Below are 12,898 nucleotides of genomic sequence, written 5' to 3' on the forward strand. Positions count from 1 at the left end.
TAAGGAATGGTTCAACAATTGCGCAAGTGTACACAGAGTAATCTTTTTGATGACCCTCCCCTTCCCTTCAAAAGAGTACAAATAAAAGTGTTGATTTTTCATCAATTATATAAGTTTTGAAATTAACACGGTTTCCAGAGACAAGCATTTTCTCAATTGCTACTAGAACATGAATAGCCTAGATATTTCATTAATTCTGTCTATTAAGGACAGGCTTTACGCGTTCTTGACATGAGTTTTTACATTTTCTTCTCGGCTTTTTTGAATAGTGTAGTTGTATGGTGCTTGCTTCCAACCAGTTCAGACTTGCTCTGTTTCCACACTGCCTGACCTTTCGAAACGGCATCTGGCCTCTTCAAACTGCCGTGCATGAACACAAAGACATTCAGGAAGGTGTTTACTGGCTTTTTGTGTATCGCAGTTGTTCTGCTTTTAGCGAAATTGAAGCTTTTCAAAACGGTCATCACCCACTGCCGCCATTGTTTGTGACTATTGTTAGCATGCGGAGCTATTCCCCGAAGCTGTTATACGCTACATAGAGCTCGGCACGCATTTCAAACACAGTGGCCTCAACTTCTGATGACATGATCAAAATTTTTAATAGATTTTAAAAGCATACAGTGAGCATTAAGCCCGTCCCCTCAGTACGCTTGTGAAATTGTTGAAAATGTTGAACCACCCCCAACAAATATCTAAAGATACATAGATAGATAGATGGATAATGGGGGGGGAGATAAGCACTTTTCAAATTACATAAAAGGGGACCATATGGCCTTAAATTTTCTGTGAGCCCTCCCTCTGATATATCTAAGTTTTCTAAAGGAATTAGGGAGAGCATTTACTTGACCCATTGTAGAAGTAAGGGGGCTTATTTGACTTCCAATGTAAAATGAGTCATTGAGCTATGAGTGAGGTAAATGATATGTATGACAATGGACTGGGGTGTAGTAATACCTGCCCCCCAACCCACTCCCCGGTACTCCAAAGGTGGCAGTAATGAGATGTACCTTAATTGTTTTATCACATATGAAAGAGAAAGCCTCAAACATGACTCTAAAATGTATTCAGAGTTGAGCAAGTCCAAAACATGTAACCCAGTGTTACTGGGCTGTATTGGCACCTCAAACAACTTGGATCAGTATTGAGATATATTTTGGATAATCTTTCATTAGAGAGATGTAAACAGTGTAATATTTTGTATTGTATAAGACAGTGTCTTAGACAGAATGAAGAGGTGTGAATACGCTCCAGACTGCCCTGAAAAGATTCTTCTGGGAGCTCATTGTTTAAATCCTGTTCCCAGGCTGTTTTTGTTTTCACTCCCTCCATCTTTTTACACATTCTAAAAGCTCCTACATCACAGAATGATCAGTGACGCTGACTCTACCATAACTAGCCATGATGGCTTTTTTTTCCACCTGTGTGATGGAACACACAACATACTATGCCCATCAACACAACATAAAAAAAATAATTGCATTGTTGGTCATCTTGTGAGCCAGACCTGTAGCTTTCATCTTCCATGTTTCTTTAATGTCTTAGACCAGGCAATCACATTTATATTCACAGCTCAGGGGGGGATGAAAGACTGGATTCTATAGACACTGTTAATTTAGTGACTATATAATCCCCTGAAAATCTCATTCTTTCACAGTGTGCAAAAGTTTGTTTTCCAGCTGGAAAACAGTATGTGGGAGTGCGTGTACAGAAAAATGCTGAAACCCATTCAGATTGCAACCTTATCAGATATCAGACACTTCACCTCAAGGAGTGTCTGATGATGAAACTGCTTGTCATCATGCACTTCACTGCAAAAGGTTCTCGGATTTATGTGTACAGTGACAGTAGAGAACTGTGCTGCTCTGACCTGCATCATTTAATTGGCTATGTTGGACCATGTTGCAGAGAAGGAGCATTAAATGTAGTGCTTGCAGCATCACTGATGAAGATACAGCATGGAGTGAATGTCTGGACAATACCGCTAATGAAAGTAGGGAAAAGTAAATCACTTAACTTTAAAGTCCACAGGCTTGTGTAAAAAACAAAGAAGCATGACTACGAAGAGAAATATACTTTATCATAGGGGTGTCCAAACTTATCCACAAAGGGCCGGTGTGGGTGCAGGTTTTCATTCCAACTAAGCAGGAGATACAGCTAAGTGATGTTTAAGTTCATGTTACTATAGCATTACTATTTAGGCTGACAACTTGCTGTGCATTATGCAATATTTAGAAATAATTAACGGTTATTCCATGAAATCAAGTCATACATGAGCTGATAGCTCACGAAGCATGTAGCGCCGAGTTGGCTATAAGCCATGTACGATGAGATTGAGTAGAATAACTGTTTTATTATATCCACATTCACTGGATTTTGAGAAACAGAGTGTTTTTATTGGTTTTTTTTTTCAAATTCGATAAATAAGAACTTTATACAAAACATTTGACAAAATCATTTCCGCTGAGAAGGTAAACAAACCGGCAAAATGACAGTAGCAATCTGTGGAAAATGCTACAATAATAATTCTTGAAAAATTAAAAAAGATATGTTCTCACCATCAAATACTTTCATTCCATATTTTGTTGCTTTTTGTATTTTTGTATTGTTTTCGAGTAGAGTTTTTATTTTGTCCTCAGTTTGTTCAGAAACACGCTCCGCCATTTTGTTTTTCTCTACTCATGGTATATGAGCTGATAACCTAGTAGTAGAGTAGCCAATCAGAGCACATGATTGTTCATATTCAGCAAATGTGGATAGAATAATTCGGAATATGTATTACTTGGGACTCTCAGCCATGAGATTATTCTTCACACTAAATGTTCTGAAAAGTTTCTGTGATGTTTGTGTGAGCACGACAGTCTCATCAAAATCAATGGAAATAAGTGTTTGGGTTTTTGTTTGTTTGCTTGTTTGCTTGTTTGCTTGTTTGTTTGTTTGTTTGTTTGTTTTTTCAAGTGTCCCATATTTTTGTTAGTCATTTTTATCTTGATGCATACAACATAAATGATACATCTAACTAAAAAAAACACAAAAGGAGATACAGAAGGGTAGGCCTGTCTACTGAGGACTACCTGGTTCCACGGTGGTTCATAAGAAAAGAGTTTCTTGGAAGCAGTATTCAATAGACTTCTCAGTTTTCTCTTCATCTGAGTTGGAACAGAGATTCCCATTTCACACATATATGTTGTAGAGGGCAGCAGCAATAAAGCACTTTCTTTCTTTGAAAAAACAAAACGGGTTTATCTACCAAGCTTGCAATGAGGGGTTGTTAAATGACACAGCAGGCACATTGGCCTAGCATCTGATTAGTGGCTGGATAGTCTGGTTAATGAATCCAAATTCTAAGAATCAATCCTTATAGAGCCTAGCGCCTGTTTTTTGTTTTGTTTTGTTTTGCTTTTCCTTGGCTGGCTCAAAAGATTGCTGCTCACTGCTGTCTTCTCTTGTGCTTCCTCCTGCTTGCTCTGAAGGACGGTTTCAGTTGCTTGTGGGGCCACTGGCTTAGTCTTTCAATCTTTCAACATATTTCAGTGCTACCAGCTACTGTTGGCCTATTCAATTTTCAGCACAGGTTTTTACATTATACACTATATAGTGAAAAATATGTGGACGCCTGACCATCATGCCCATTATGTTGGCTTTCCCCACACTGTTGCCACAATGTTGGAAGCACAGAATTACATACATATATATATATATATATATATATATATATATATATATATATATATATATATATATATATATATATATATGAGTGATTCCACGCTTATGGGTACTGAAATGGGGACATGAACTTATTTTTAAAAATTCACCTAAAACCATTTCTTTTTTTTACCATCAGGTCACAAAACATGTAATCTTTAATGAATGATATGTTAAAAGATAACTTTAATGTTCTGAGATGTAATAAAAACATATTTATATGCCAAAGTCAGAACGTAACAGAAGTGTTGTGGACATATATATTCTCAATTTTAACAATGTAGAATTACTTTTTGAAACATAGGAAGGTGATGTTTTAGCAAATATAATTAATAAACATGTGTAGTAGAATAAACATACACATTCTTTCAATAAGATTAACATGGTATATAGCTAGATTGTAATTAATTTGTAACAGACGCGAGATGGACAATCGTAACAGAAGTAATGTAACAGACATCATTTTGGAACTCATAGGCTTGACTTTGGCATATAAATATGTTTTTATTACATCTCAGAAAATTAAAGTTATCTTTTAACATATCATTCATTAAAGATTACATGTTTTGTGACCTGATGGTAAAAAAAGAAATGGTTTTAGGTGAATAAGTTCATGTCCCCATTTCAGTACCCATAAGCGTGGAATCACTCATATATATATATATATATATATATATATATATATATATATATATGAATTTCCCTTCACTGGAACTAAGCGTCAAGCCCAAATAGATTCTAGCATGATACCGTAATGCCCTTGTGCACAAAGCATGGTCTATAAAGACTTGGTTTGCTAAGGTTGGAGTGGAAGAACTTTAGTGGTCTGCACAGAGCCTTGACCTCAATCCTAGTGAACCTATTTGGGATGAAATGGAACACAGTAGGCCTCCTTGATTGACATCAGTGCCTGACCTCATTAGTGCTCTTGTGGTTGAATGAGCAAACCCCCACAGTCACATTCCAGAATCTAGTGAAAAACCTTCCCAGATGAGTGGGATGAAATGTTCAAAAAGCATATATGAAATGTGATGGTCAGGTGTGTAAACATTTTGTAATATACTGTAGCTAGAATTGACAGTTGACAGTTTTTACAACGCTTGAGTTTTCCTTAAAAGTCAATGTCTTTTGATTGGTTCATGTTTCTTCTGTTTTGTGATGCATTTGAACAAAAGTAAACAAAAACTAACATGCCTGCTTATAAACTCTGTTTAAATAACTTTATACAAGTTAGTTCCAGTCCACTAATTTGATTGATTGAGCCGCATTCCAAGAGGGCTGACATTTAGTACTCGTATGGACCCTTTTCACGTGACGTCACGACAAACGCGGCCGCCATTTTGGACATGTACTACCAGTAGTTTACCACAGCCAGCATTGAGGAACGGCAGCAAAGAAAGTGTTTATTTTCAGCAAGACTTCCATCATGCCACTATATTGTTGTGCACCTGGATGTAGTAACCATCAACAAACAAGGCAAGGGTTATCATTTTATCGGATCCCGATGGAGAAGATGGATAGCGGCCATTAACAGATTGGCAGCCCTCGGCATACCAGCGCTTGTGTAGTGACCACTTTGTTGGAGGTAAGACGAATAAAATTAGCCAGAAAAGGCATTACATTGCTGTTAACATTCTGTGGCGGCGAGTGTGTAACCAAATAGGCTAAAATAACCCATTGTAACCTCTTTGTTCTTCTGTAGTAGCTATTAGCTAACGACATTAGCTAGCGTTGTGTTCCTTTGCTGTTGGTAGACTGTAGGACAGATCAGAGGCAGTGTCCTACAAACAGCGCTTAATTTGAGGGGGAGCAAGCCGGAGCGCGCTCCGGAACCTCGGGCGTTGGCTCCGGCAGCTATTTACACTGGATCCAGTGATCCGACACCTCTCTTGACTATGTAACAAAAAAAAAAAACGATTGTCTTTAGGCTTGCCATCCTTCCACTTGCGAGTGGTAAGTGATCTGCGCTGGGATCACACACACAGCGGCTCAGTCCCGAATCGTGGCTCGTGCACTTCACTCGCGCGCTGTGTGAGCTGCGCAGGGCCGGAGTGCGCACCCTCCAGAGGGCACTCGCTGTTCAGGGCGGAGTGATTTGGAGCGCAGGATGCCTGCGGAGCCGAGCGTATCCGTGTATTGGTGTTGCTGTGTGCAGACGAATCGTGTGTTGGTGTTGCTGTGTGCACACTAATCGCTTTTAAAAATGTTAATCTGATGATCCGCTGATACGGTCTAATGTAAACATGGGCTAAGTGTTCAAAACAAGAGGAACATGTATTTGTCTCTTAAATCCAGGCCGTTCCCTGTAATCTGTAACACTGGGTTGGAGAAAGTTATGGCAAATAGCGAGTGCACAAACCATAGAAGGGAAACTGTACACAGCGCCAGGGCAGTGTGATAGTATGTCTACTTTTAGATTGTGTTAGCTTATCAATGAACACACTCGTCACTCGACGAGTTTCACGTCTTTACGACGGATACTTAAATGTGTGTTAGGTATTATTGTTGCAGTCTAAGCAGTCATTGTAGCAGCTAGATGAGCGAGAACCGAAAGGGTCTGTGCCATAAACCGTTATTTCTGTATGGCGTTGCTAATGTGTCGTTACTGTTGTTATTTCTCCCTCTGCTCGCCCTGTAAATGCCCTACGTTGCTGGATAGCGAAGGTGTTTTCTGCATCTCGCTCCTTTTTCTTGTATGTTCTCCGTTTGTCGCCTTCCTCGCATTCAAACCAATTCGAGCCGAAGTCTGCTACATGTCCAAAATGGTGGTCGCGTTTACGAAGGTCACGTGACTGAAAAGGGTCTATAACAGCACTGGGACATTTCACTGTGTGTTCAGCAGATGTTTGCCTGTGTTCAGCAGGTAAAATTCCACTTCCTAATTCGAAACGGTTACTACGGTAGTGTTAATGATACTTTTCAGGACTATAACTTTTGACTTAAAATATCAAAGCTCATCAGATGAAGATGCCCATATGGAAAAGATGTAGATAAATCTTATAAAATTTGTATGTCCTTTGTCTGAAACTTGTATGTAAAGCATACAACAGTGAAACCAGATATAAGATCCTTAGTAAATTTGAACAAAATGAAACTTGTATGATTTGCGTATTTATCAGAACAATATATGACAGGAATGCAAAAGTGGCCACTTTCAGGAGTAAATCATATTCCTTATATGATGCACAATACATGAAACATAAACTGAAGGTGATGGAAAGTTATATTTTTTTTTATGTTTCTTCTATTTCTTTTCCATATGGGTGAAAAGGAAGAAGGGACAGAATTTTATCAGAAGCACCTAAAAAGGAATGTCCAAATAAATGTGAGCTAGCTAGCTAGCCAGCTAGCCAATGTGCTATAAAGTTAGTTTGGCTATTTTGGGCTCTATTTCCTCTCACTGAGCAAAAATAAAAAGAACATTGGGCCATATTCTGCCCAAAATGTCACTTACTTGATTTCTTGATTAGAGAATTGGTGTATAAAAACAATACAACACTCAAGGTCATGCTGTTGTACTGAATATCCCAGCTGTGATTCGGTGGCAGGCATGAGGCCAAGTACTGAAGATAATCATTATTCAGATATTCAGTACAACAGCACTCCTTCTCATGTAATATTGCTTAAGTATTCACCATCTTAGAGATACATTTAACAGTTATTCCATAAAATCGAGTCATACATGAGCTGATAGCTGATGAAACGCATAGCACCAAGTTGGCTACAAGCCATGTATGATGAAATTGAGTGGAACTAGACAGGGACACTAACGAGTGCAAACCCCACCTTTTCCCTATTAAAATACATTGGGCGAAAATTTCGAAGTTCTGCCATGACCTTGACCTTTGACCTTTGACCTCCAAAATGTAATGGTTTCCTTCCTGGGTGATTGGCAACACGTACAAAATTTGGTCCAAATCGATCCATTGGTTCTTGAGATATCTTGCAGACACACAGACAGACAGACAGATACACACACACACAGACTGACGCAGGTGAAAATAATAACCCCTCCGACTACTGTCGGCGGGGTTAATAACTGTTTTATTCTATCCACATTCACTGGATTTTGAGAAACAGAGCATTTTTATTTGTATTTTTTGCCACTTTATACAAAACCATCCAACAAACTAATTTCCACTTAGAATGCAAACAAACCACCGAAATGGCATGAGCAATTTGTGAAAAATGCTATAATAATAATTCTTGAAAAATAAAAAAGATACATTCTTCCCATCAAATAATTTTATTCCATATTTTGTTGCTTTTTGTATTTTGGGGGGGGGGGGGGGGGGGGGGTGTTTTCTTGTAGAGTTTTTATTTTGTCCTCAGTTGGTTCAGCAACATGCTCTGCCATTTTGATTTTCTCTACTCACAGTATCTGAACTGATATCCTAGTAGTAGAGTAGCCAATCAGAGCACGCAATTGCTCATATCCAGTGAATGTACAACCCTGATTCCAAAAAAGTTGGGACAAAGTTAGTCTGGCTAACGCGACTTCAAAGCTCTCCGAGCTATTGGTCTGATATTTAGCCCAACCGTTTCCCAGAGCCCGTGGTTGACCCGCCTCCCTGAAATGCCTCACTTTGCTACTGGTCGAAGCCAGAAAAGGCTGTGACGAAGCTTAAACCAATCACATCACTCTTTCCTCTGACGTATGTGACGTGACGATAGGATTCTCGCCCCATTGATTTGGCTACTAGCGGGGCTAACTGGTAGATTAAACTCTTACCGAAGCTGGTCGGGAGCAAGGCGAAAACATCCTTCCTTTCAATAAATACCTCCAGGGCTGCTCTTTGCTCCGTTTTCAATGAGAACTTCCCGTTGAATGCTTTCAATACAGCATGATTCTGTAAACAATCTATGGCTTCCGGTCGCAGTTCTACTACGTCAGTGCCTTGAACACGCCTCTACCCAGGGCCGTTGGAGATGCTCAAAGTTGATTGGCTCCCGATTTTTCCGGAGCTTGGAAGAGCTGGAGATAGCTTGCCTGGCCAGACTAAGCTCGCAACAGGCCCTCATGTTGCGTCACGCTTAGGATGGGCGGGCCCAAGCTAGGACAAAGTACAAATTTTAAATAAAAACAGAATGCAATAATTTACAAATCTCAAAAACTGATATTGTATTCACAATAGAACATAGACAACATATCAAATGTCGAAAGTGAGACATTTTGAAATTTCATGCCAAATATTGGCTAATTTGAAATTTCATGACAGCAACACATCTCAAAAAAGTTGGGACGGGGCAATAAGAGGCTGGAAAAGTTAAAGGTACAAAAAAGGAACAACTGGAGGACCAAATTGCAACTCATTAGGTCAATTGGCAATAGGTCATTTAACATGACTGGGTATAAAAAGAGCATCTTGGAGTGGCAGCGGCTCTCAGAAGTAAAGATGGGAAGAGGATCACCAATCCCCCTAATTCTGCGCCAACAAATAGTGGAGCAATATCAGAAAGGAGTTCGACAGTGTAAAATTGCAAAGAGTTTGAACATATCATCATCTACAGTGCATAATATCATCAAAAGATTCAGAGAATCTGGAAGAATCTCTGTGCGTAAGGGTCAAGGCCGGAAAACCATACTGGGTGCCCGTGATCTTCGGGCCCTTAGATGGCACTGCATCACATACAGGCATGCTTCTGTATTGGAAATCATAAAATGGGCTCAGGAATACTTCCAGGGAACATTATCTGTGAACACAATTCACTGTGCCATCCGCCGTTGCCAGCTAAAACTCTATAGTTCAAAGAAGAAGCCGTATCTAAACATGATCCAGAAGCGCAGACGTCTTCTCTGGGCCAAGGCTCGTTTAAAATGGACTGTGGCAAAGTGGAAAACTGTTCTGTGGTCAGATGAATCAAAATTTGAGGTTCTTTATGGAAATCAGGGACGCTGTGTTATTCGGACTAAAGAGGAGAAGGTCGACCCAAGTTGTTATCAGCGCTCAGTTCAGAAGCCTGCATCTCTGATGGTATGGGGTTACATTAGTGCGTGTGGCATGGGCAGCTTACACATCTGGAAAGACACCATCAATGCTGAAAGGTATATCCAGGTTCTAGAGCAACATATGCTCCCATCCAGATGACGTCTCTTTCAGGGAAGACCTTGCATTTTCCAACATGACAATGCCAAACCACATACTGCATCAATTACAGCATCATGGCTGCGTAGAAGAAGGGTCCGGGTACTGAACTGGCCAGCCTGCAGTCCAGATCTTTCACCCATAGAAAACATGTGGCGCATCATAAAATGGAAGATACGACAAGAAATACCTAAGACAGTTGAGCAACTAGAATCCTACATTAGACAAGAATGGGTTAACATTCCTATCCCTAAACTTGAGCAACTTGTCTCCTTAGTCCCCAGACGTTTACAGACTGTTGTAAAGAGAAAAGGGGATGTCTCACAGTGGTAAACATGGCCTTGTCCCAACTTTTTGAGATGTGTTGTTGTCATGAAATTTAAAATCACCTAATTTTTCTCTTTAAATTATACATCTTCTCAGTTTAAACATTTGATATGTCATCTATGTTCTATTCTGAATAAAATATGGAATTTTGAAACTTCCACATCATTGCATTCCGTTTTTATTTACAATTTGTACTTTGTCCCAACTTTTTTGGAATCGGGGTTGTAGATAGAATAACAGAAGTTATTTTATACATAGAAACCAAGCCAATGTTTTTCAATGTGACTGTATTCATACATTTTATGTGTGTGTGTGTGTGTGTGTGTGTGTGTGTGTGTGTGTGTGTGTGTGTAGTATAGTTCTCACAAATTGATTTGAAATGCCGCTTGGAGAATATCTCCAAAATTAATTAACATGGTTATCCCAAATACAACTGAAGTTAAAGAGTACTTTCTGTTGTCTTACATTTGTTTTCAGAGCCATCAATCAATGCATCAGACCACTTCATCCTACCCAAAAATTACCACGGGCCATCGGTCACATTACAGTGTAACCTGACTACCTCCCAGCTCACCCAACCTGAAAGCTACTGGATGAAGAATGGAGAGGAGCTCCCGGACACACGGACAAGGCTGAGCGCCACTGAATACATGTAGGCACTTCATACTATGATGTCACTTATCACAGCATATTTTTTAATTCGTGTATTTTGTGCATTTGACAACATCATCATACCAAATACAATATTCTCAATTAATTAATTAATTAATTAATTAATTAATTAATTAATTAATTAATTAATTTCAATTGCATACACACAGAGGGTTTTTTTTGCAAAGAATTTGATCTTGAGAACTTCTATGCCTCAGAGAGCATGATGCTAGGACTGGACAACAAGTGTGAGGCTTTTCTGGAGACTACTAACATATAGTAATACCACCACTTTATTTTTTATCTGTGCTTAAAACAAATTTGCAAAAAAAAGGGGGGGGGGACATATAATTAAGAAAAATTTAAGAAAATGTAATAATTGACCCTTAAAATTAATTACTTATACAAACAAGAGCAATATATCTGATTTGTTGTATTTTTTTCCAAACTGGCAACTCCGTAGATTCTCTTAGAGAACTGCCGATTCTTACCTGGGATATTCCTGGGTTCATATTTCAAAATGTCTATTAGGACATATAACCTGGTCCACAAAGCAAGCACATTTATGACTCAAATGATATAAAGAAATGTCTATTAGATGTCTATTAGAACATATAACCTGGTCCACAAAGCAAGCACATTTATGACTCAAATGATATAAAGAATCTTTATTAATTAGCATCATGTTTTGATGACACTGGCATTAAACTTGGCTGGCTCACTACACACATCACACACATCACATTATCTCTAGCCACTTTATCCTTCTACAGGGTCGCAGGCAAGCTGGAGCCTATCCCAGCTGACTACGGGCGAAAGGCGGGGTACACCCTGGACAAGTCGCCAGGTCATCGCAGGGCTGACACATAGACACAGACAACCATTCACACTCACATTCACACCTACGGTCAATTTAGAGTCACCAGTTAACCTAACCTGCATGTCTTTGGACTGTGGGGGAAACCGGAGCACCCGGAGGAAACCCACGCGGACACGGGGAGAACATGCAAACTCCACACAGAAAGGCCCTCACCGGCCCCGGGGCTTGAACCCAGGACCTTCTTGCTGTGGGGCGACAGCGCTAACCACTACACCGCCGTGCCACCCAAGATGCAAGATGACTTGAAATTTATAAAAAGCAAGCAAAGCAGATGCATTCTGTCCATCATGATTTTTCCCCTACAAACGTTACCTCAGTAACATTTCAACAGGAAACAAAAATCCGCTACATTACTTTTGGTTTTCAAACATGTACCAGTATTGGCACCATCCTGGTGGAAAAGAACTAATACTGTGGGTCTTTTTGCCACTCTAGTGGGAACCATCATTGTACATCAGTTCAAAGTTATTCTGACTGATTCCCTTTATTCTGATATGAAATATTTCTATCTTGATGGGAGAGGTCTGTTCCAGGATGACAGTGTCCATATCTACAGGCAGTGTTGTGCAAGTTCACACTAAACAAGAGCTAGCTCAAAGTTCAGTTCACACAGATTAAAATGAACTAGTTCACAGTCATAGTTTATAGTCCCAAAAATGAACTAGCCTAGTTCATATTCCATCCATCCATCCATCCATCCATCCATCCATCCATTATCTGTAGCCGCTTATCCTGTTCTACAGGGTCGCAGGCAAGCTGGAGCCTATCCCAGCTGACTATGGGTGAGAGGCGGGGTACACCCTGGACAAGTCACCAGGTCATTGCAGAGCCGACACAGAGACAAACAACCATTCACACTCACATTCACACCTACGGTCAATTTAGAGCCACCAATTATCCTAACCTGCATGTCTTTGGACTGTGGGGGAAACCGGAGCACCCGGAGGAAACCCACGCAGACACGGGGAGAACATGCAAAGTCCACACAGAAAGGCTCTCGTCGGCTGCTGGGCTCGAACCCAGGACCTTCTTGCTGTGAGGTGACAGTGCTAACCACTACACCACCGTGCCACCCAGTTCACATTCCTTTCTTCTGAATTTTTTTTAACAAGCTGCTCTGAATCCAAAATGACATTTTTGATAAACAATTAAAATATCAAATTTCACCAACCATTTGAAAGCTCTTGGAGTTGACTTTACTGGCATAAGCAAATCAGTAGTGTCACCACCAGCACATCAGAGTGCATCA

The 12,898-nt window shown here is 39.9% G+C and overlaps 1 protein-coding gene across 1 annotated transcript in view; it reads left to right on the top strand.

The window, feature by feature from the left end:
* The window catches only part of nptna (neuroplastin a), a 58,377-nt gene that overhangs the window by 21,242 nt on the left and 24,237 nt on the right, over positions 1-12,898 (top strand). Inside the window, exon 2 of the mRNA XM_060909068.1 lies at positions 10,596-10,770. Within this exon, the coding sequence (XP_060765051.1) occupies positions 10,596-10,770 (175 nt within the window). The remainder of the gene's footprint in view (positions 1-10,595; positions 10,771-12,898) is intronic.

This window comes from Neoarius graeffei, chromosome 2 (genome assembly GCF_027579695.1).
Source record: "Neoarius graeffei isolate fNeoGra1 chromosome 2, fNeoGra1.pri, whole genome shotgun sequence".
NCBI classification, from domain to species: domain Eukaryota; kingdom Metazoa; phylum Chordata; class Actinopteri; order Siluriformes; family Ariidae; genus Neoarius; species Neoarius graeffei.